At 43.9% G+C, this 25,018-nt stretch overlaps 1 protein-coding gene and 1 non-coding gene across 3 annotated transcripts in view; both read right to left on the bottom strand.

Moving 5' to 3' along the window:
* LOC127694652 (protoheme IX farnesyltransferase, mitochondrial) overlaps positions 1-25,018 on the bottom strand; it is a 131,250-nt gene that overhangs the window by 42,719 nt on the left and 63,513 nt on the right. For both annotated transcript variants that reach the window (XM_052196204.1, XM_052196203.1), the window contains exon 5: positions 6,553-6,623. In XM_052196204.1, coding sequence (XP_052052164.1) covers positions 6,553-6,623 — 71 coding nt within the window. The remainder of the gene's footprint in view (positions 1-6,552; positions 6,624-25,018) is intronic.
* On the bottom strand, positions 18,646-18,827 carry LOC127695749 (U2 spliceosomal RNA). The gene has a single exon (XR_007980102.1). It is a non-coding gene; the product is annotated as a U2 spliceosomal RNA (small nuclear RNA).

Raw genomic sequence — 25,018 nt, 5'->3', positions numbered from 1 at the left:
GTGCAATGCCCACTCTGTCTTTTTCTGTATCTTCTACAATTTCTCAGAGACCTTCATTCATGTCAATTTATTAATTTCATTTAACTTTGGGGCTGCCCAGACCTGTATGTGAAGCCTTCTGTACATCTAATTTTCCTGTCCATTTTATAAAGTGTTCACCATGACACAAACAAAATGCACAATGATATTACCAGCATAGGTAATTAATATATTTTTGATGAGTTGAATTAAAAGTGAGAATTCTAACACATTTAGGAGAAATAATAGGCCTTGAGAATATTAAGATTTTGAATTAAACTGTGCATACCGATGGCAGGGGTATCAGTGAACAACCACCATATGAGGCACACTGGAAATTTGACCTGGCAAACCTCAGGTTGATGAAGACAGTAGATTATAGGTGCCTATATCTCTCTGCACTCTCAGAAAACAAGGAAACTGGAAGTTTCAACCCTGACAGAACAATAAAACAATGCTGAGGAAGACCTGCCAGATGGGGAGGAGAGGAGAGAAGGTAGGAGGAGGGGGGAGGGGAGGTAAGAGAGGGGAGAGGCCTCTGTATCTGAAGCAAAACAAATACAGTTATTACTATGTTTAAGAGCTATTTGAGATTTGAGTATAAAGAATAAAACTTGGACGGGATTTGATATGAGTCTGTGCTGAGGCAGGGGAGGTGGATTAGCTTGGATGTCATCCTGTGGACCCAGGGTTGGAGAGGAACATCAGCTGAAGTCAGGCACAAGCTGCCGGGGTACAGTGGCCTCCGTCTCCTGCCATCTCTAAGGTTTAACTGCAAGTTTGTCTTTCTTTTGCCCCAGGGATCCAGGTCAGGGGTGAGCTACCAGCTCACATTTGGGCTATGGAGTTTTTTCTCTTAAAGAGACTTGAGAGAACTGGAAGCCTGAGGGCTAAGGCTGAGATGGTTGCTCACTTTGGGGATGTATGAATCTAAGTGAGAGAGGGGTGTGGAAGGGTAGCATTAGAGAGCAAAGGCAGTGCGTGGCCAGGAGACTGAGGCTAGCTGTAAGCAGCAAGTGCTAAGAGTGATGCTCTCTCCAAAGAGGACAAACAGAAGAGCCACTGTACGCAGCTGGCAGGTGTCTGTCTAGGAGAAAAGACATCCTACGTGCTAAGCCAGAGAAGAGACCAGGGGTGGCATGGCTGGAAAGTCTTGGGAGAGGCCTCTGGGTGGGTCTGGGCGGAATGACCTGCTTCCCCCACAGCCTGGAGGACTAGTCAGTGCTCCCAACAACTCCTCAAGAGCTCGTAGGTGCTGTAGCTCTAATGCGCTGCACACAACTGCTTGTTCTTATCCTTATAGTAACTAAGTAAATCTTAGGAAAAAAATACTGTGACTATTAATGTCAAACCATTCCTTCAGGCATCTTTGGACTACTAGATCCATTTTATCTAGTTAGGAATAATGTGCAGAGAGACGGGAACCTCACCGGGTGAGACAGTTCATCAACACTGGACCGTTGTGTAACGTAAGGGCTAGGAAGAAAAGATCTAGTGAGAATAAGCAAACGACAGGACAACACTAGAGCCCCAGAAGCCTCGGAAGTAAAGCACCTCTTAACTTTGCACATGACAAACCCCTACTGCCAATAGGAGCGGCCGGTCTGAAGGCAGGGGTCGCATGTTCCCAGGAGAGCAGCTGCGGTGCTCTGGCTCCAACAGGGCTACGCTCGTGGAGATGACAGCAAGGTTAAGACAGCTCCATTACCAGCCCCGGAGCCCTTCTCCGCAGACTCCCTTTCAGGCAGATACAGGAGCTCTTTAGCCAAGAGCACTGTGGCTCCAGAAGGCCTCCCAGGCAGCTGGGCCCTTCCTGAGGGATATGCTCAATGTCACAGGATGGCTCCCATGCCACTGAAGGGCCTGATAAATCATTCTGCCACAAAGGCCCCAGAGTTGAAGGAAAATGCAGAAAGCAGCAGGGTCAAGTGTTTCCACAGGAAAGACACTGGTAACTAGATGCTCTAAAGATGTTTCCATTAACTATCTGTGCTGTTGTAAGGCGGTCCAGGATACACACTCAAATGGCAAAGAACCATGGCTGTATGTTTCAGGGTAATCCGGGCACCCATCTTAACATGAGGACACCGTTTCTTTCACTAGTACAGAAAACGGAAGCAGTGTTTTTCAAATGGGGCGAGATTAAAAACTGTTCTGTTTTTAATTCTTTTTAAATTGTAAGTGACAATAGAGCAATGAAGGAAGTGGCTTTCCTGGTGCTAGGAAACACAGGGTCAGGCGTCCGCTGAGGCAGACTGCCAACTGAGCTCCAGCTTCAACGGATATTTCTGTGTTTTGTAAATACTCTGTGTTTTACAATACAGTCAATGTGTAGTCCCGGCTGCCTTCAAGTTTGTGATCCTCCTAGCCTCATAGGTACCAGATCTTGGACCACCATGCTGGACAGCAACTGGCATTGTATACAGGCTATTGGCAGGGAATTAAAACTGAGGTACTGTCCTCGGTACTTGTCTTGGGAAGGTGAGAAAAAAAATATAATTTTGTAAGTTTGTTCTCATTAGGCTTTATTTTAGCTCTATATCACTTTTCAATTCTAATAAAAATAAAGAAAATTCCTGTTTAAAATATAACGAGTATATTTTCATTATTTAAAAAGAGTGAATTAACTTACTATTCCTTAGTTATCAACTACAACCAGCACACCCCTCACCCCATGTAAACAAGCTGTACAAAAGGCAGCAATTATAAGGACAGGTGAGCAGCCTGGGTTGCTAAGGCTATTTCAGGCTAGATACCCTTTAATTTTGAAACATGTGCAGCCCAGTCCCATGATATATTCAGTTTATGTAGGTCAGCCCTAGGGGAAACACATTAGACACATTACCCTTCGCAGTCCCCTGAAGCCATCCGTAAAGGACATGTGGGTTATATATCCACACACGTCTAGGGAACGGTGGCTGTGGTCACTAGGCCACTGGACAATGGCCGAGTGAGGTGGCAAGGGGAAGAAAGGCAAGGCTGTAGCGACTTAGCACTCAAGGCATTTGGCCAGCAGGAGGGCTGTGGTGGGACGGTTGCTTGTCCACTCCCTCCTGCCTTCAGGTAGGTCCAGCTCCAGGGGCTAAAGAATTGTTGTTCATTTAGTTGGTGGTGGTCAAAGGACTAGGCTCCACACTAGATCTAGTAGTTCTCTGCGATTACATTCTAACCTTTCTTGGCTCTTCTGCCTTAGGAATCACCTGAGATCTGGAGGACTTGACCAAAGTAGACGCGGGGCCATGTCAGAGAGAAACAACTGTTCCTTAGTGAACAACGGTTGTAGAAGGAGAAAAAAGAAGCAGGTGAAGTCATGGGGGTGAGGCAGGGAGGTGGGGTGGGCAGAGCCCATCTGCGGGGACAGGCTGTCCACACAGTGGGCAGAGGCCTGGAAAGCAGCCGCCAGCCACTCTCTCATGAGCCTGGTGAGCGACACAGGGGGACTTCAGGGATTTCAACATTAAAAACTCAACCCTCCCAAGCCACCCCCTTCCTGCTCCTAGCTGTCACTGAGGTCATCCTCTGGGACTTGTAACACATCTCCATTTGTTTCCCTCTAGTGATCTTCACCACAGGGACTGCTTTAGCTGAGACTTGGCCCCAGTGTCACACACATGTATGTGACTGCCTGCCTTTGGCTTCCCAGGTGAATTCAAGTCAGTTCTCACACTGGTTTATCCTAACCGCGTCTCAGAGCATTCTCTTCCGTGTCCCTTGGCAGGCGCCATCTACTTTACCCTGCTCACTGTGTCCAGAGCGGTTTTTGCTGAGCATTTGCAAGTCTGAAGGTGCACTCCTCTCAGCCCCTTTGGAAGCATTTAAAACTCCATTTATTTATATGCTTATCATTTATTATTTATTATATGTGTATGCATACATGCCACAGCATGCTTGTGGAGGTTAGAGGTCAACTGGTGGAAATCAGTTCTCTCTTTCTAACAAGTGGACCCAGGGGATTGAACTGAAGCCATTACGCTCGGCAGCAAGTTCTCTTACCTGCGCTGCCAACTTGTGTGGCTGCCCTCCTCTGATCCTAAAGCTCACAGACTCATGCTTCACTCCTACCTCAATGCCCTGGCAGTCTATGTCGTGTGTGCTTGCTTTGGCAGAAATGTTAGGAAATAAATATATCCTAACTTTTGTATTTGTCTGGTCTGGGAGAGACTTCTGTCCTCTATTGTCTGCTCATCTATCCATCTGTTTGTCTATCTGTTCATCATCACTGGCTGTGCTGGCTAGTTTTAATATACCTCACATAAGCTGGAGTCATTTGGGAAGAGGAGCTCTTAGTTGGGAAAATACCCGCATAGACTGGCCTGTGGGTAAGTCTGGGCACTACTGTCTTGACTAATGATTGATGTGGAAGGGCCCAGCTCACTGTAGTGGTGCCACCCCTGGGATGGTGGCCCTGAGATGTCTAAGTAAGCAGTCTGAACAAGCAAGTAGGCAGTGCTGTCCCATGACCTCTGCATCCATTCCTGCTCTGACTTGCTCCAGAGACAGAGTAGGACCTGGAGGTGTAAGATGGAATCAACCCTTTCCTCTCAAAGTTGCTTTAGGTCATGGTGTCTTATCACAGCCATAGAAACCCTAATGAAGACAACTGCTACCAGCAAGTTGCCCTGTGAGATTTGCTTTGTCTTTGTCTGCAACATTCACTGGTACATCACATGACTTTTTTTTTTTTTTATAAGACTGTGGTCTCAGAACTCACAGTGCAATACAAAGAGGGAGAGGGAGGCAGGAGTAGACAGCTCTGGGCAGGGCTGGGATAGCCCCCAGTACAAAGCAGAATCGGGGACCAGCAGCACAACAAAGCCTACGGGCTCCAGGCCATTTCGGGCACAGCAGGTATCCCTGACAGACAGGAGAGGCATGGCGTGAGGTGAGGGCAGATGAGAGCAAGAGAACAGACCCCTCAGGGCGAGGCTGGAAGAGCTGCAGGGAAGTGCACTAGGAGAGGCCTCAGCAACACCGCAAAGACTCTAAACAAAATATTCTGTCTTAACTGCATTTTGTAACAAGGTTTAAGGAAGAGCCAATCTGGTCATTGAAAGAAGATGCATCTGGCAATGAGTGGAAGCAAGAGAATGGGAGAGAGAATAAAGGCAGAGAAGGCAGGCAGCTGCTGAGCAACTGCACCTACCTGACGCGGTCCTCAGCAACTGGGGGCAACATGACAGATTCTAGGACTGTCCAGAAGGCTAAAAGGCCAGGAGGTACTAAACAACAAAGAAACGGACAAGGAACCCAAGGCTGCCTCCAGCTGTCTGGCTTTAGAGGAAATGAAAGGAAAAGGGCAGAGGTGGAGACACAGCCTGCAAAGCCTGCAGGGCACTCAACAGAGATCTCCAGAACCTCTGGGCTCTGAACAGTGACTTGCAATAGAAAAATAAACAGGGTAGATGTGGCAAGAGAAGAGGGAGACCCTGTGTTAGGGTCAGATACTCTTTCCTGTGTTTACAAATCACATAGAATAGGTCTCTATGTAGAATCTTGCACATTGTATGGGATGTAAGACACAGAACACAGAACTGTTACCTTGGTCATCACCGCCCGTCAGTCTATGACAGTGCCTGTCTGATAAATGCATTAAAGCACGCACGCGCACACGCACACACGCGCACACACACACACACGCACGCACGCACGCACGCACGCACGCGCGCGCACGCACGCACGCACGCACACACTTACTTTCTGGGGATCTTCCATGAGAGGGGAGATATAATATACTGTTATAAAGGGATGAATGGGAAATTAGAAGGATTACCTGGGGAGGAAGATGGGAGAGCAGGATAGGATAGAAGAGGAAATATGGGGAGGGATAGCTAAAGGCCATAGGGAAACCATATTGAAACCTACTATAGTAGATGATTCCTAAGACATAAACACACACAAATGGAATTTAAATGAACTTAGCATATAATGGGGAAGGCAATGTCCCAACTAGACACATACTAACTACCAAGTAAAACCATCAGTACTGAGAATGAGGTATATCTTTTTTGAGTCTTTGGCCAAAGGGGTTCTATAGAGCTTCCCCACCGAATTTCAAACTGCTAAATTGGTTACCTTCTACAACCTGAGGGTAAGACTCCATTGCTGAAGATACTTACTTAAGGCATAGACCATGAAGAAATCTGGCTGGCACTCAACTAGATGTCTCATTTCTCCTGACTAATACTGCTCATAGTGCTGGAAGGTGCCGCACATGTTACTTGAGGAGGGAAGCAGTCATCAGTCTCACCTGGCTATGAACCCTGAGAGCTACAACAGTGACCTGTCTGTAAGATATTGGTACAACAATGGCACAAATATTATGGGAACAGCCATCCACCTTTTTGATTGGATTTAAGGCTCACTCTACGAGTGAACTCATATCTGACACTGCTAATGAGGCCAAGAACCTAAGACTAGATATGTAATGGGACCTAGGGGAAAACTTACTATAATTATCCTGCTATGTGAGCACAACAGTGAAGCAGGCCTCAGGATGAACAAGTCGATGGACGGGGAGGATCAGCCATGACCTACCTTATCTGTCCGCGAACCAGAGGCCTGTTCTTTGTTCTATTCATGTTTGAGTCAAATGGCACCTCAAAAAACTGTAAAAACAGAGAGAAGACAAGACAGTATTAAATACCATATAAAACAATTCTGCTTTGATACTGCAGCTTTTTCCTCGGCAGGTTTAGCCCTTTCCCTTCCTTTTGGTGGTGGTGGTGCTGGAGACCTCCTGCCCACTACTAAGATGCCTTTGTTTCTCATCTCAGTTCTGATAACATGGAGCAATACTGCGTCATTTCCTAATTCTCTGGGAGAGACAAACTTTTAAAATGTACTGTAAAGGACATGTGTTTTCATTCTCATTGAAAATGGCTTGCTAAATACACAGTTCACTCTTTAAGCCCCTTTGTTGTTCCAGGTTTAAGGCAGAAGTGCTCTTCACACCTGAGTCCACCACACCCCGCAAAGCCTGGATGTGTATCGGCCATCAGCACTGCTGCTGAGATCAGGAGGAATTAAGGACCCAGATGAAAGAGTTGAGGCGAGGGTTTGGGTTTCTTGCTCTGCCTGGCACAGGCTAGATCTCACGTGTTAAACTATCTTAAAGCTTACAGCACCCCAGCCTAGACAATACATTCAGCAGTTGTCTCTCATGTCCATACTGAAGGTTTTTTTTTTTCTTTTTTGCCGTTTACCTGTCAAAAGACAGCCCAAGAAATTTCCAAACCCATGATGAACTATATAAATAGGTTCTATAATTTGTTATCAATGTCTCCTACTTGTCAACTTTAGGGGTATAAAAGTAATCCAAAATCTGATCAGGTTATTTGAGAAAATCTTTGATTAAATGGGATGGAGGCAAATCAGTAGAAGAAACAGTAATTCAATAGAAGTTAATCTATCTTGAGCCATGTTCCTTCACAGCCCTGGGAGCTGTTCCCACAATGACTCAATGGCCGAATCATATTAGTGTGATAAGGGCCCTGAGAAACACTATCAGGAATAAATCTAATTAATGCTGCTTACTCAGTGTTTCCAAAACTTATTTGAGCATGAAATCTTTTTTTCAAGAAAAACATGTTTAACAGATTTCAGAAATGTCTGGTCTGAGTCTACATCAGTGATAGCAATCACTTGTCCATGTGTGCAAAGTGTGGCTCCAAATGCTGGGCTCTGCACGCTGAGCTCTGCCCAGGTTAGAGGAGAGCATTGCTCGAAGAGCAGTGTAGGAAGGGCTGAGGTCCTTACAGGAGCCATGCGCGGCCGCCTATTAACAAACACGCACTGTGCTTTCTTTATATTGTAGCGATGGAACACCACAGCCAAAAAGCAACTTGGGAAGGAAAGAGTTTATTTATTTTAGTTTACTACTCTCAGGTCACACTTCATTATGGAGGCAAAGGAAGGCAAGGCAGGAACTCAAGGCAGGAACCTGGACCCAGGAACTGAGGCAGAGACCACGGAGTAATGTCAGACACCAGCTTACTTTCCACGGCTTGCTCAGTCTGCTTTCTTAGACTATATAGGATCACCAGCCCACAGATGGCACCATGCACAGTACACTGGGCCCTTCCACATCAATCATCAAAATGCCCTATAGACTTGTCTACAAGCAATCCGATGGAAGCATTCCCAACTGAGGTTCCTCTTCCCAGACAACATGAGTGTACATCAAGTTGACAACAAACAAACAAGCAAACAAACCAACCCAAACCAATCCAGACAATCGACCACTTGTCATCTTGACCTACCATTAACCTTTCTTTCTTGTTTATACCCAAGATCTCATGTTAATAAACACTACAAGATAAAATATATTCCAACTTTTGAAAGCTCCATAGTCGTTAAAAACCCAAACACTTTAAAAGTTCAGCCTCTTTAAAATACCTAACATCGCTTTACAATTTGGAGTCTCTCAAGTGTCCCTGTAAACTCAAAACTGAGTTACAAATTTCTTATTCTAAGGAGGAAGAGCCAGAGCCTGGTTATAAACAAACCAAATGAAAGCCAAACTCCAATGGTGTAAATCAAATCCTGCAGCTCAGAGTCTTGCATTTGGGATACACTCGTGATGTTCTGGGCTCCAAAGGGCTTAGGCCACTCTCCCCTCTCAGCCCCACCAGCCTTTGCGCACAGTTTGCCTCATAGACTCAGGCCAGCTCCACACCACGCCTGCCACTGCCCTTAACTTCGGAATCTGTCATCTCCAATATGGCAGGGTCTCCACAGGCTGCACCTGTATCACTAACCTCTCCTGGGCATGCTTCACAGACTCTGACCCTGTTACGTGGTGTCAAGCCTCAACTTCTCTTCATGGCCCCTTCAATCCTAGTGTTTCCAATGCATTTCCGGCTCCACCTTTACCAATGTCTCTCCTGGCCTCTCTCTCACAGTGAAAGGTCCCAGCTGCTTTCTATGACCCTGCATGCCTTTAAAACGTACCACCTGGCAGACCAAGTTTGGCTGCCAGCATGAGCCGGCCTTGGCCCCTTCTGTCGTAGCTTCAGTGTGCTGAACTTAAGAAAATACTTCTAGAAGGCAATTATCTCAATGATGCTTGTCTCTTACAAATCAAAGCTGATTTTTCAGCCCCGGCTAGTCACCATCAATTGTCCTAGTAAGGTAAAGGTTTCATTGCCAAAAATTCTTAGTCAACAATCTCAACAGTCTTGATAGGGTCTTTGCTTCCTCCTGAAATATCACATCTGATCAGAAGTATTCTGATCCTCTATGTTCTCCTAACAGTTCATTAAGCTCTGAGCACTCAGTGGCCTACACTTCTACAATCTTCCTCAAAGTAACATGGTCAGGTCTGCTACAGCAATACTCTACTTCTGGTACCAATTTCTGTCTCAGTTTGCTTTTTATTGCTGAGATCAGATACTACTGGTCAAAAATTGGTTGTGAAAAAGGGGTTTCCTTCATCTCACATACTTCATCACTGAGGGAGGTGGAGGCAGGAGCGCAAGTCAGGAACGGAAGGCCCTGGAGGAACTGCTTCCTGCCTTGCTCTCACGCTCTTCTTGCTGCTTTCTTTCTGATAACCCTCAGGAATGCTGCCCAGAAGCAGCAGCGTCCCCAGTGGCTGGGGCCCCGACATCAACCATTAATCAAGACAATGCCCTACAGTCTCAGCTACAGGCCACTGTGACGGAGGCATTTTCTCACCTGAGGTTCATCTTTGAAATAACTCTAGCTTCTGTTAAGTTGACAAATAACCAGGACACACACATTAAGAATCAAGCAAAGTTGTATTCTGTACTATTTTGGAAAATGGAAAGTCCCACAGTCTTTAAAAATTCAAACATTTTAAAAGTTCAGTTCCTTTAAAATATATAACATAAAAGTTCAGTCTCTTTAAGATATATTACTTTAAAAATCCAAAGTCACTTAAGTGCTGGTTATTGGTTTGCTTTTCACATCTTAGTGTAAGCTGCACAATATCAAGAAGTCAAAAAGCTTGAAGAAAATGGATAGCACCCAAAGACAATGTCTTTTCCACTTTAATGCCTTTGTGTTGTGGCTCTAAGAGCATAAATAATATATTGCTATGGTCTATCTGGAAATTAAATTGGCTTGAACGGTGTATCTGAATGCCATGCTTAGAGGGACGAACTGTGATGGCTCTGTTTCAGGCCACTTTGCCTATCCTGGAACAACATTGCCCCAACTTTCTTCCTGTGTAGCTGTGGGCTAGAGCCTGTCACGAAGCTTTAGTGAGACTTGGAAGCAGATGGTTAGTAGCAGTCACGTTGATTTTTGGAAAGCTGCTACGGCATCAGGTGGTATTTGTAGCTCACACTCCGCTGTAGATCTGATGGCCACACATGTTGGCTTCCAGGAGCACCTGGCCTGTAGCTTCTCCAGCTCAGGACAGATCTTCTCAGCTGCAGCTGGTTTCCAAGTTCTTCCAGCTTCAAGATCTTGAGCCAAGTTTTGTGCTGTTCTCTGGCAAGGTGCACCAGCTCTTTGCAGGTCACCTGGAGCATCAGTGACAGCTTCTTGTAGGAGTCCACATGGTTAGGTTTGTCCTCACTGGTTGCTGTGTTTCAGACCTCACACTGCTCCCCTACTCCTCTGTGTTCTCCACCCTGGCTTTGTTTATGGACACAGCACCATGCACAAGCCAAACAGCCTTACCTGACCTGCTCAGTGCTCAGGTTGCAGAAAAGCTGATCCCTTATGTTACTTACTGTGGGTTTGACATTCAGATCAAGCTATCATTGACATGAGTTTCTATACTTACTTTTAACATGGCAACTATTGAAAGTGCTTGACTTAGAACTGAAGAGATGATTTATCAGTTAAATGCATGTCCTGCTCTTGACTCCTCTGTATCAGGTGGCTCACAACAACCTGTAGCCCAGCTCTATCAGGCTGATTCTTCTAACCTCCATAAGCACTGCACACACCCATGTATTAATTACATACATGTAATGAAAATTTGTTTTAAAGGTGCTTTTTATTACCTATTAACCCAAAGGGCAGAGTTTTTGAGATGTAAATATAAAATTCTTAATGTTAAAGAGAAACAATATAATACTATGTAAATGAGTCCTTAGTGAACGTTCCATGAGCCACCAGTGCAAGCAATGCTTATAGGCATAGACTGTTATATTTAGTAAAAAGTGATGTATAATTTGTAAGTGCTAACAGTGATCTGCCTATCAGAATCTACACTCTGTATTGAATTAGCTGAGGTCTCATGTTAAAAGATTCTCTTGTAAATGTTCACATCACCTCCTTACCCCAATTTTCAAATACATTTTTTGGGCATTTGAAATGACTTTTTCTTTCAGGTCTGAAATATGTGTATTAGTTTCATCCCATGGGACTAATGAGGGTTTCAGTCATAAACTCTTATGTTGCTGCCTATAGGGTGCTACTCTAACGATACAGAGACTGGTAGTAAAGGCTTTTAGGGCTTGAGCTCTGTCATGGGCATGTACACATGTGTTTGCTCATTATGCGGAATTTTCATGAATTACTTCATCCAGATAGGAAAGATGTTTTTTCTTATGTTTCTGTATTTCTGGGGAGTCAGCCATCCAAAGATCACAGTGAGTGGTACTAGAAAGCATCAGAGATTTCCAGGGTGCTATAGATTGGCAGCAGCTTTGAACTCCACAAGGGCCTCAATTTCTTAACAGCAACATCTGGGCAGAGAAATTCCACACTAACTAAGACTTAGGGTTCATTTTAGTGAGGGTATGGCACCCCTTCCATACACCAAGGGAATCAGAGCTCATGCTGCTTGATTCTGTTTTCCATGCATTTTATAGAGTGTCTTTCAGTTAGGTCATTGCTCTGGTTTAGATATTTAAACCGCATTTCCAAAACACAGAGCAGAGTATGTTCAGACGAAAGTTTACACGCTTTAGCCGTTAGACTGTAGATCTTATGTGTAGCGGCTGCTGCCTACTCATGTTTCCCTGTGGTGTGTGTGTGTGTGTGTATGTCTATAATTCTTTTATGGCTTTAACTATTTCTGAAGCACAACTTGAATTCTTGCAATGTGTTGAATATAAGACAAATATGATATGAACTCTCAGAATGTGCGGGTTTCCTTGACACCCAAGGGAGACTTGTTTCAAGATGCTACGGACATTTGAGATCCATAAATGGAATGGGAAGTAAAGGCATACAGAGTATGGTCACCCTTCCACATGATCTATGTCACCGCCAGGTTCCTAGCTGCACCTACCACAACCTGAGTGCCGAACTGTATGTATGGCTGCAGCCAAGCACAAGGAAGAGCACACAGACCCAGCAGACACGTGTCCTGTAGCCAAACATTCCTGACTTGGAGGCTTAAATTTATGGGCCATGCAATAAAAAATAAAACAAAGAGGATGAACTAACTGTACCCAGGAGAGTTCAGAGCGCACTGAAAGTGGCAGCCTGGAGAGAGATGGACAGCTCACAGGTCTCTCTTTGGCCTAAGTTGCTCTTTTAACAGAAGGTTCTGCTCAGGGTTTGAGTGGTCCCAGGAGCAGTAACTTCACCCCATTGCTCTGGTCCCTAAGAGCCTATCTCCTCTAAACTGCAACAGCTGAGACTCTTTCCCTAGGACAACGCAAGGCAGCACCCAGGGAAATGTGACCACTGACAGTGGCCTCAGAATAACACGCAGAGAAAATCAAAAGGGAGGAAGACCAATGCTGGGGGCCGTGACCTGGAAGGTCCTCACCTCTCCTCCTTCAGTTTAGTTGAAAGTTTCACGGGTACTGCACTGTCCGGGGAGCATGAGGAAGAAGAAATTCCAAACACTGGCGCAATGAATACCTCTCTTTCCCTCTCAGCAAACAATATATTTTCTATCTAGGTTAAAATTTCAAAAAAGCTCATTTCTTTCAGTCTGTTTTTGTAAAAATCCACCAATCAAATTTTAGACCTCTCTCTCTCTCTCTCTCTCTCTCTCTCTCTCTCTCTCTCTCTCTCTCTCTCTCAAGATTTATTATTCATTATGTAGTGTTCTTCATACATATATGCCTGTATGTCAGAAGAGGGCACCAAGATCATATTACAGATGGTTGCGAGCCACCATGTGGTTGCTGGGAATTGAACTCAAGACCTCTGAAAGAGCAGTCGGTGCTCTTAACAACTAAGCCATCTCTCCAGCCTCTGGACAGTTTTCATTTTGAACTTCTCCTTTCTTCCACAGGCTCACAGCCTTGTCACACCCTCAGAGACAGGTTCCCTGCCCTCCAGCAACTCCAAAATTAGCTGTGTGCACGTACTCCTAGAGTGAGGAGTGGTAGAAACAAAAGTCAGTCTAGCCCCAAGGACAGGGCCTTGCAGCTCCTGCACCTCGGCCAACAGCAGAGTCACCTTTACAGTACTTCAGCCTTCACTGCTCGCTCCTTCTGGGTCCTGAGGCTGCTTTGTCTGTTCCTGCATGTACACTCGCTCCAGGAAGCAGGATGCAGTCACGTTCTCTGCCTCTTATCCCAGTATCTCACACAGGAAGCTGAGTCCCTGCTGGTCTTAAGAGAAAAGTTCAGAACCAACAGGCCCTGGGACTATCCCGAAAGCACAGGGAGGTGCTGGTGGGGACACTGTGACACACTGCTCCAACTCAAACCACAAGTGCTAATTTCTATACATTAAAGTTTCTTCCACACTCAGAAGAAACTATGGCGGTGCTAGGCAGATGGGCACCTTAAAACCACTTACAATGTCTGTAAGTTAGGCTAGGGAAAAGATCCAACTAGGTAGCAAGCTATGTCTTTTCTCCACCCCCCACCCCCGACCTCGAGTGAGAGCAACATTCCTCCAAAGGCCCTACAGAAGACCAAACCCTGCAGTTCAGAGCTTGTTACTCCATCCATCCTCTCAAAAGCTGTCAACGTATGTTTGTCATTCCAACCTAGCTCACAACTCCTAACAGCTCAAGATAATATCTCCATCAATCTCCAACCAGATTAAAAGGAATGTTTAAAAAAAAATAAAAAGCTCAGGACCCACTTATCATTTCTTCTTACAAACCAGTTAAGGTGCCCAGTCAGCTGTCACTTTTCCCTTGTTACCCATGTCCTACTGGTCTACCTCTAATAAACAAACTGCAACTCATTCCCACTGAAGTTTTTTTCCCCATGAGGCGTTTGAAATAGCAAATGCAGACTGTCTGGCATCCATCAAAAGTGGCTTTCATGCACATGGTGACTGGGCAATGTTCTTTGAAGAGGTCATACAAGCCATCTCTCACAAAGGCTTTGTCCTCAAAAGAAAAAAAAAATTAAAAAGACTGAAAATGTAACCTAGTCCTTATTAAAGGCAAATATTGCATCCTACAGTAAAAGAAAACCCAGGCACGCCCAGCTCTCAGGGCCTCTACTATAAAGTGCCCTTCTGATCTTGCTAGGGGGAATCTCAATTTGTAAACACTGCTTTCTGACAAAAGATGGAAGGAAATGGAAATATTTATAATACCTGTCTCTGGGTAGTAGGGGAGGGTGATTTATTACTCTTATCTTCCCAATTTTTCAGTGTCTATAAAGACCATGCATTTTCTAGTTAGGAAAAAACTGAACGTAATCCCAAGCCAGGTGTGCCGCTGGTACAGACCTTTAATTACAGCCTTGAATCAGGGAGGAATCAGGGAGATGGGCAGTCACAGCCTACTATGGCTGCATGACCAAACTGTCTCAGAACCCAAACTAAAGTTTCTACCTAACTGATACAACACGTAGATAGCTCCTCTGAAGCTAACGTAGAATTAAAATAATTACTAAGCTCATCCAATACAAAACTGACCAATCATAATCTGTTCTTCCCACAGAGTCACACGGGAAAGCAAAATGCTAATCTCAAATAGCTTACCATACAGTCACCATCCCATCCCTATAAAACTCCATGAACTCAGTCCTCCCAGTCGCTAGCTACTTTTCTACCATCTTCCCGCAACCTGCTTACCCGCTCCTTTCATTTTGTATACAACAGTCAGTGATCTTTCTAGGAGCTAAGCTGGCCATGTTCTTTTCCAGCATAAAGCACAGGCAGCACTGCCCAGGGAATGAAGTGACTATTCCAACGTGGCGTGCAAAGCTCTCCCGGCTGGCCGGCCGGCCGCACTCCTGGACTCTTCTGCTCTCTACCTCTCTCCACATGGCCCTTCCTAAGCAATGCTGCAGCCTGTGGGGTCCTGCTTACCCACCTCAGGGGCTTCCCTAGATTCCATGTTCTGAGCCGGGTGTGTACGGAAGCAGTCTACTGCTGCCATGTAAGGATCACCATTTTAGGACCTGCTTGCCAGGGTCCACTAGGTCCCAGTGCTCCCTGCTGCCAATGCAGTGCTCCGGCCTTAGGAAGGGCTTTACCCCAGCAACTCAAGCAGCTGTTGCTCTGCTCCTCCTTCCACCATCAACACTGCTAACTCTGTGAGTGAGCACCGCACCGCTCCCTCCAACAGGATGCACACTCCTTTTCCTGCTCTTAGCCTGCCCCCAAGTATAGCCTCTTCCCCTAATGCTATTAACCCTTGGCGGGTGTCCCGTGAGAGCTGGCACTCCTGCCTCCTACCTTCTAGGAAACAGTGCACCCATGATCCTTCCAGCAGATTTAGCCTGTGTCTCTCAGTGATGGATTATTCTCCTGGACATCTGAACAAGCCCACTGGTCCGCAGCCTACCCTTCCTCTTAGCTCCACACAGCTTCTAAGAACATTATCTACTTCAGCACAAGGTGAACTGGAGAGGTGGGGTGGGGGAGATGGCATGCTTCCTCAATGGGGAGTCCAATGTGAGTTGAGTCTTCTAAAACCTCTAAGAAAGCTCAAAGGAATTTCCATTCAAACAAGTGCCAAAGGCTATAATTCCCTCAAAGTCTATTCTTAAAATAGTGAGTTCCAAAAGCTGTTTTGAAAAGTAAATAAATGCACTAAATCTTACCCAAAGTTACTGTCATCAACAGAGACTGCAAAACCAAACCCCTCAACTTTAAAAGATTAGAAAAATGATCAATTAGACTATTCCAGTTGTGGCTTAATATAGACATAAATCTGATTAATGAATAAAATCTATCTACAACTGAAACACTATAGAGGCATCTTATAGAATGTAACAATATTAAACAATATAGATTAAATGTTAAACAATAGAACAACATCTTGACTCTGAATTGGCTCCCTAAAATGCAAAGCATTTAAATGTCATTGTTAAATAAAGAAAAGCTATATCATAAGCTGTGCAAGGAAACCAGCCAACCTGCAGAGGGTTGAACACTGCTGTAATACACATCTGGTCACAGTGGGGGAGGGAGTAGGGGTTAGAGAAATCATTAAGCAATCTGAGAACTCCCAAACAAAGACACTGTAAAATTCTGTACTATAAAGCAAAGGAAACACTTAATCCCCCAGGAGCTGCAGTATGTATTTCAACCGGGTTATCCCTTCCCGTGGAAGGACACAGCGATACACCAAAACCTGGGGTGACACTGGATCTCCACTGTGCACATGTGGCACAAAGCCAGCTTGCCTCGCTCTCCTGGCACCTGTTGTCTAATCATCTGTGTGAGATTATTCTAGGCAGCAGAAGAGGAGGGGCAGGAGGAGGAAGGGGAGGGGCAGGAGGAGGAAGGGGAGGGGCAGGAGGAGGGAAGAATGCAAGCTTTTCTTACTCTGCTTATCTGCAAACACATGCTGCACATACTGACCTTTTAATTGGTAGTTAATTTGCTTTCTATGAACTGCCTCAAACATTACAGAGTATCTTTGAGCTTTAGACCCTATGAACCTGGAGAGGAAAATGACCTGGTTATTCTGAGACACTATATTCTTCACATCCTTGAGATGCTGCCTGGGGCAATCACAGTACATTTCAACCTCAACAAACTTCAATATTACAAAATGTGTTTCCTTGTCAATCTTAATGCAAAACTATAATAGTAAGTAAAAGCAAGAAACATTCTCTTGAAATAATGAATAACAGAATAACGCATTAAGAGAAATAAGAATAGAATAACACATTAAGAGAGAGAAGAAAAGTGCGGAGCCATTCTGTTTATTTGGCTGGCAGAAGGCAGTCACTGATGGGGATACTCCTACCAGGTTTTAACAACTGCCCCTGCCCTGTATTCTCCCTGTTTCGCTTTCACTCTGATGACTAAAACTGCCTTCGCTATAGCTGGTAAGCTGAGTATGTGAGCAGGCAGACTGCCCATGTGTGAGAAGGGGGTAGCAGTTCCTACTGAAAGATGTGGGAAGGCTGGAAATTCCTACCACGGGGTAAGATGTTTGTCATGCAGGATGGATAGGAATGCTGGGTAACTGCCCAGAGCCCTCAGAATTTAAGCCCTTTATAGGCTTTTCTCTCAGAAGCCACAGAAAATCATTTATTGAGTAACGCTGTTCTGGAGAGCACCACGTACATTTCCCACCTCACAAAGGGGCCTGAGGACAGCAACATGGCCAACCAACCCATTCGGCGGAAGTCTGAGTCAACACTAACTAAATATTCCCAAGTCTCCTGCTAATAGAAAATGGTGAAAATGTTTTTTTTTCTTCGTATGTGCATAAATACAAGATATTAAGTGTTGCTAAGAAAGATGAAGTCATAATAAGTATCAAAGTTCACAATCACGCCTTTGAACCTAGGCAGGTGTATCTCTGTGAATTCTAGGTCAACTTGGTCTACAAAGTGAGTTCCAGGACAGCCAGAACTACACAGAAAAACCATCTTTAAAAACTGAAAACGCCGGGCAGTGGTGGCGCACGCCTGTAATCCCAGCACTCTGGGAAGCAGAGGCAGGTGGATTTCTGAGTTCGAGGCCAGCCTGGTCTATAGAGTGAGTTCCAGGACAGCCAGGGCTATAGTGATGAATGCCTTTAATCCCAGCACTTGGGAGGCAGAGGCAGGTGGATTTCTGAGTTCGAGGCCAGCCTGGTCTACAGAGTGAGTTCCAGGACAGCCAGGACTACATAGAGAAACCCTGTCTTGAAAAACAAAACAAAACAAAAACAAAAAATAAGATACAATTAACAATTGGTTTTACAGAGATTCCTTAACTTTAACAAACTAAGTAGCCAACTGAGTGGTGTAGTAGGAATTTATTCTTAACTTTTTGCTAACTAGAAACGTAAACTCCGTAAGTCAGACACATTTTTCAGATTTTAGTTTTGTGTGTGTACGGATGGTTTGTCCACATATGTGGAGCCGTCCATAGAGGCCAGAAGAGGGGGTCGGATCCTAGGGAACTGGAGTTAGAGCCAGTTGTGGGGTTGGGAACTAAAGCCATGTCCTCTGCAAGAGCAGCTAGTACTCTTCACTATTCCTTCATCTTTCCAGGTTCCAGGTTAATCTGTTAATTCACCCAGAAAATAACCGCTCTGCGACAACAGTTTTTATCAGTGTGACTCAGGAGAGCTTAGATGGGTTCCATTTGGTCATCAAATCCCAATATTAAGAGAATCACAAGTTTCATATATCTATGCCACTTATCTGACATAATTCTTAAGAGACAGGAAGCACTAAGTCCCTGTACATGTAAAATGGGAGTGAAATCTTGTGACAAATACAAATTAAAGAAATGTTAGTTTTTCATTAAATATTCTGTAAAATGTATGAATAGCTAAATTTATTTTGAACTATTACTTTAATTTTTGAGACTTAGTTTAGTCCTCTGAAGGGATGCACCATTCCTGGAGGTACTGCAGTAAGTGAGGTATGGGGGTCGATGGATCAGGCCTCCATTGGATTTCTCTGCTCTAAAACTCCATTTATACAACTCAAACAGAGGCTGCATAAGGCAGTAGACTTATGAAAATAGAACTGTACTTGATCCTAGCTAAAAGGCCAGGAAGTAATTAATATTTTTAATGTCAAATACTGGGTTCAGTTAACTGGAAGATGACATCTTGGTCACAACTGCAGGTTGAATCTGGAGCATGGTGAATTTTCAAGACAAACATTCTACCAAGAAACTGTGTGCACAGTCTGCTCTTAATTGTTATTTTAGGATAGGGTCTCAGAAGCTGCTCAGTTTGATCTTGAACTTCCCTGTAGCCCAAGCAAGCCTTGACAGCAGAATCCTGTTTAGCTTCCAGTTACCTGGGATTACAGGCCCAGGTCGGAAAGATGGTCTTCTAAGAGATGCCTTTGTTTTTATAACTTCCTTGTAGCAAGGCAAGGGGACATGGAAAGGAGATTAGACCTCCAAAACACGTGGTAAATGATATCTTATACCAAATTATATAGATAAGTACACTTCACATCAGACTTTACTTAGAAATGTCACATAGACTGTGACATGTATGTATGTATGTATGTATGTATGTATGTATAAATAAGCTTAGTACTTGGAAGCAAAGACAAACAGATCTAAGTTTCAGGCCAGCCAGGGCTACATCTGTCTCATAAACAAAATGAAACAAAGGAAAATTCTAGTCACATTTTATTTATTTATTTATTTATTTATTTATTTATTTATTTATATGTTTGTTTGTTTATTTGTGTGTGTGTGTGTGTGTGTGTGTACACATGCCATATCAGAGGGCAACTTTGGGAAGCTGTTTTTCTCCTTTTACCATGTGGGTTCCTGAGATCAAACATTACCCACCAAGCCATGTCACAGCCTCTGAAATCATTCCACATTATGTACTATTCCTCTTTAGTGCATGAGTGAAATTCTCTATCTATGTATCTATATCTATGTATCTATGTATCTATGTATCTATGTATCTATGTATCTATGTATCTATCTATCTATCTATCTATTCATCCATCCATCTATTCAATGTGTACCTATGTGGGCATGTGTGTGCCCTGCTGTACACAGGGCTGTCAGAAAACAATCTCTTTCTACCATCTATGTCTTGGAGCAAACTCAGGCACTATTTCCAGCTAAGACATCTCTCTGGGTCTGAGGCAATGGAATTCTAAGGTAAACATTCTGGAATAGAGTATTAACAATAACTATGACAATGATCACAAAGTATAAAAAAAATGAAAAGGTAAATAGATTACAGAGATATATGGTGCATACTATAAGGCAACATTAGAAAATAAATTCCCTATAATCTAATAGTCTGTGATGCTAGGTTTTAAAACAATTGCCACACTAATCTAGAGCTTAATGGCTCTTATTCCATAATAACTAAAATAGTCCCTATTCCTACAGAGGGCTGGCTGTAGAGGCAAAAATACACATGTCAATGACATTTAATAGTGGCTTCTTTTAACCATTCTAATACAAAATGTGATGTAAGACAGAGAAATTAACACTACAAGTTATGGCTAGTCACAAAGTCTCAGGCAGTGCTCATGCATAAAAATTTTAAATAATATATGACTAGTAGCCATGAGAGAGACCATGGCGTAAACGAATGTGATTTTTCAAAATGATGGTTCTAATAAGTAACTATATTTGAGGCATCATTTCCTTTACCATTTATCATCACTGTATGACAGTCACTCAGCCAAAAGTTATTTTTAAAAGAAATTTGCTACTACATGATGTATTGCACAGCACGGTGGCCATTATTTCCTAATGCCTTGACTATTTCAAGGAGCTAAGAGTGGACTGAAGTGGTCTCATCACAAAGAAGGGTAAGTATTTGTGGTGAGGATATGCTAACGATTTGATCATTTTACAATTATACATATATAAAAATGTCAATTATACAACAGAACATGATATTATTTGCTAATTTAAAAATAAGTCAAACAAGTAAAAAAATCAGTTGCAACACTGAAACTCTGTGAGGAAACTGCCCTAGGATTATTGTTTGCAGAACACACACAGTACCTGTAACAACCCAAAGTCCGGATAGCTTCCTAGAAGGTCAGATGGATTGCTATTAAACATGCCAAGCTTGAAAATGAAACAAGACCATGCAAACATGCACACACTGCTTCTGTCACTTGGGAAGAGAAGGGGAACATCCTGATGTCAGACAGCAGGGAAAATGGAGTCAGCTTGCTGCTAGATACAGCCCTCTGAAACTCTGCCCATGGGAAAGTACGCTCGAAGGAATCTACCCAGGAAAGGAGGAGCCACGTGCCGGATAAACAGTGTTCGGTGCTTTGAAGGGGTAAAAATTAGGAGAAAAACTAAAGGAAAGGACAGAATGTGAGGAAAAGAACTTAAAACCTCAGGCAGACTGAAAACAACCAGGGGCTGCGTACTAACCAGGGAGACGGCAGACCAACACAGCGCTTAGCGTCAGGGGTGGGTTCAGAGCGGTGGGCTATGGGTTCTCTGTTCATTTTCAAAGTTTCCTTTATTATAATGAGCTGTAGGCAAGTCAAAACAGAATAAATAACACAGATAGATGTGGCTATGTGTTTCTTACAAAGGATTTGTAGATGGTTTGGTGTGGAAAGTTTTTCAGAATTCAACATTGCATTTTTAAAGCCACATTAAATCCAGATTTTTCCAAAACTCATTAGAAATGTAAAATTTCCTCACAAATCCCTTTGACAGTCAGTGTGAGGAGGGCCTTTCCACAGAGGGCAGGACCAGCTGCTTCTGCAGCACTTTGTTCCTCTAGCCCTGGCCCCAGCTCACTGTGGCTGAACCTTGCTGACTACCACTGTTACTCTAGTTTACGCTGTTCAGCACAGCAAACCAGCCATGGGACACTGCAAGGGAGCAGCTCCTGTGCGCCCTGTCTTCTCACCTGAGTCTGTGATGGTTATGAGTAAACCGGCCAAGTCTGCAAACAATGTGAGATAGCGTGTTTATACACTTGTTGGTGTACATGCATGTAGAGGTCACACAGTGTCAGTCACCATCTACCTGAGGTTTGAAACAGGGTCCCTCACTGGCCAGGAGCTTGCCCAGCAGGCTGAGCTAGCTGTGTGCTCAGGGATCCCAGAGATCTATGATACTCCACCTCCCCACACTGTCCCTACCCTGTCTTGTCACATAGCACATACAAATACAAGCACTATTGAATGAATTGCTCACCAGTTCACAATGCATGTTTTATACCTTTACATGTTTAGTTTAACTGCTAATGAATATTTATTTAGATATAAAAATGTGCTGACGTTACTTTTTTTAATTTTTAAAGCTTACGTTTTATTTTTACCTATGGGTTTGTGAGTGCCCGAGGCAGACAGAGAGGTGTCACATCCCTGGACCCGGGGCTGCAGGCAGCTGTGAGCCTGTGGGTCCTGGGAACTAAATTCAGGTTCTCTGGAGCAGCAAGCACTCTCAGCTGTTGCACCATCTTCCCACAAGTGCTGAGGGTATGGCCTTTGAAAGTCTTAAAGGGAAAATTCACTAATGAAAATCTGAAACTATTAATTTAGGCAGGGTCTCACTATATAGCCCTGGCTGGCCTGGAACTCACAGGGGCCTGCCTGCCTCTGATTCCTGGGTGCTAGGACTTTGAAAGCATGTAGCAACATGCCTGGCAAAATCTTTTTTAAAATCAATTTTCCAGTTGAAGAATCCCACACATTCTCAGCTAAGGAAATATTTCCAACGAGTCAAGTGGCAAATTTGCTTTGAACAAATAATTCATTTGAATTATGAGGTAACCTCACAAGGGTTAATAGGCTAACTTAGGACACACATTCATCACGTCATCAAAGCGATGAGTGCTGAAATAAACAGAAAAGATAAGCAAACCGAGGAGCGGAGCGGAACGCCAGAGTAGTGCACGGAGCTGGTGTCCTGACAAGCTGCGGCCAGGCCTGGCTCACCACTTTCAGTCAGAAATCATTTCCCAGTGCTATTACTCCTCCCCGAGGACTCACTCACACCAAGGATGAGGAGAAGCTTTTGAGTGGTATCGCAAGTAATCCTCACTCCAGCCTATTTGGGACTGTCATTACTCTCACTTTAAAGGTAAGGACATCTGGTTGAGGCCATGGCCCTCACACCTGCCCAGGCACTGGTTCCCGGCCTCTGTTCCACACCATCACTGAGTGTCCATCCTGCACACAGTGCATTGTGACCCCATGTCACACTGCCTCACTGAATGTGGACAACAAAATAAAGGTTTGTGAACCAGAGTGAGACACAGGATGAACCTGGGGTGTTCTGGCAGCACTCACCCATGGTCCATCAGATGACTTCCCCGCGGCCTTGTTTCCACACATGTAGCACAAGTGCTTTGTGTTGTACACACTGCCTGTGAATGTGAGCTGAGACACGTGAGCTGAGGACCATCCAACTGTGCAGGTTTCTGTTCTTACTGAAAAGCACTGGTGAGTCATGGGAGGTGGCAGACATTTAACACCCCATTCTCACCATCATTTCCTTTTAGGTCTAGGCCGGTGCTTCTTGCCTCTCTAGCTCCATCTGTAAGCTAACTCACTAGTTTAAATATCTTCCGTTATTACTTAAAACAGAAAAATATAAAAAAATCTAGGTGAAACCAACCAACTAGCCCAAACAACCAGAATTTTGTTAGATAAACATATTAATCCCGGGACTGGCTTTGGGCTCTGAGAGTCTAGTCATGCTGTTCAACCTCCTGAATTCCTGGCTATGGGTTTGAAAAGTCAAATGAAGGACAGGTGTAAAGTTCCAATCTAAAAATCCCCACGGTTTACAGACTAAGCCTATGAAAGACAGCATGCTCCTATCTGAGTAAATCTGGGAACGGAATGGTGCTCCTTCTGCACCAGTACCCTGTCTCTTCAACAACACAAGGCCAGCAAGCCTCAGGATCTAGTGAACTGCTCCCCACAGTCTAGCTCTTCAAGTGGACACAGCATCGGGTTCTTCTACAGCACTCAGTGACCCACACGGGTCTCAGGGTGTATTCTCAGTTTCCTAAAACAGAAAACCCAGAGCAGAGACAGGACCAGCATACCAGGCAGTGATACTGCAAGGGATTTATTACATAGAACAAAACTGGAGAGCTATTAATTCAGCCTAAAGTAAGTGATCAGTTTGCTAAAGTACTACTGAACACAGCAGCTCCCTTTATTATAAAAAGTTAACTAGCAAAAGTACCCACAGATAGCAATTTTATAAGCTCTATATACAAATGATCTAGACAGAGATTCTAATAAAGTCTGCAAAAAGAACAAACAAATTGCATAGGATAGGAAAGAACACTCCACTGTGTAATTATAGTGTTTACCCATTCAGAAACAAACTGTTACGTAGTATGGGTTTGTACTTGAGTCTAATAGTATGGTAATCTGATTGAATATTTATTAATTTAAAAGATGATTTTACATGCACGGATATGTATTGTTCTACAATCAGAATAAAATAACAAACAAGCAAGTAAACACACAACAGCAAAACCAAAAACTATAACCAATCCAGTGCCATTTGGACAGGCTAAAGAACATTTCAAGACACAACAGATCATTATCATCTTCAGGTTCTGTAGGGCAGACATCACTGCTGGGCAACCTGGACCAAAGGCATGAGGAATCTCTAGTTTTCTTATAGCTGCATGTGACTATGATGCTCTCAAACAAGGATTTTAACTGAAAATACTGAGGCAACTAATCTGTCCACAGCAAGCCCTGAAGTCCACCTACTCCTGAAGCAAGTCTGTCCCCCGAGTTCAGCAACAGGGCTGTTTTGTAGCTGTTCTCCTCAGTCCTGTTCCCCCCAGCACACAGGCGGGCATGGAGGACGGCCTCAGGCTCTTTGATGTGATGTGTACTCTCTGCTTTTCTGGGGGTGGAGACACCTGTGGTCCACACACAAAGTAAGTCTTATACCTTACAGACTTGTTTTGGGCTCTGAAACATTGCCGACAATGGTAGATGGATTTCATCTTCTAGTAAGAACAGCCACTAACCCCTCTCAGGACCTAGTTAATATCTTTTTTCTTTCTTTCTTTTTTTTTTCTTCAGAAAAAAAAACTTTCTAGCATAAGTTTTTTGCCAGATTTCTTGATAGCTAGTTTAAAATGTCAGTGAAACAAAACAAAACAAAACCACACTTGTATCTTTGTCTCTTCATTCTTTAACAATTAGAAAGACCCATTCTTTCTTTTTTCTCTTCAGTTTGTAACAGTTGCTGAACTCAAAGACATTGTGGAATCTATATCATCAAAAGTTTAGTGAAGAAACTA

The sequence above is a fragment of the Apodemus sylvaticus genome, chromosome 10 (genome assembly GCF_947179515.1).
Source record: "Apodemus sylvaticus chromosome 10, mApoSyl1.1, whole genome shotgun sequence".
Taxonomy (NCBI): domain Eukaryota; kingdom Metazoa; phylum Chordata; class Mammalia; order Rodentia; family Muridae; genus Apodemus; species Apodemus sylvaticus.
Note: the sequence above shows the minus strand (reverse complement) of the source record. Positions and strands in the feature narration are given on the sequence as shown.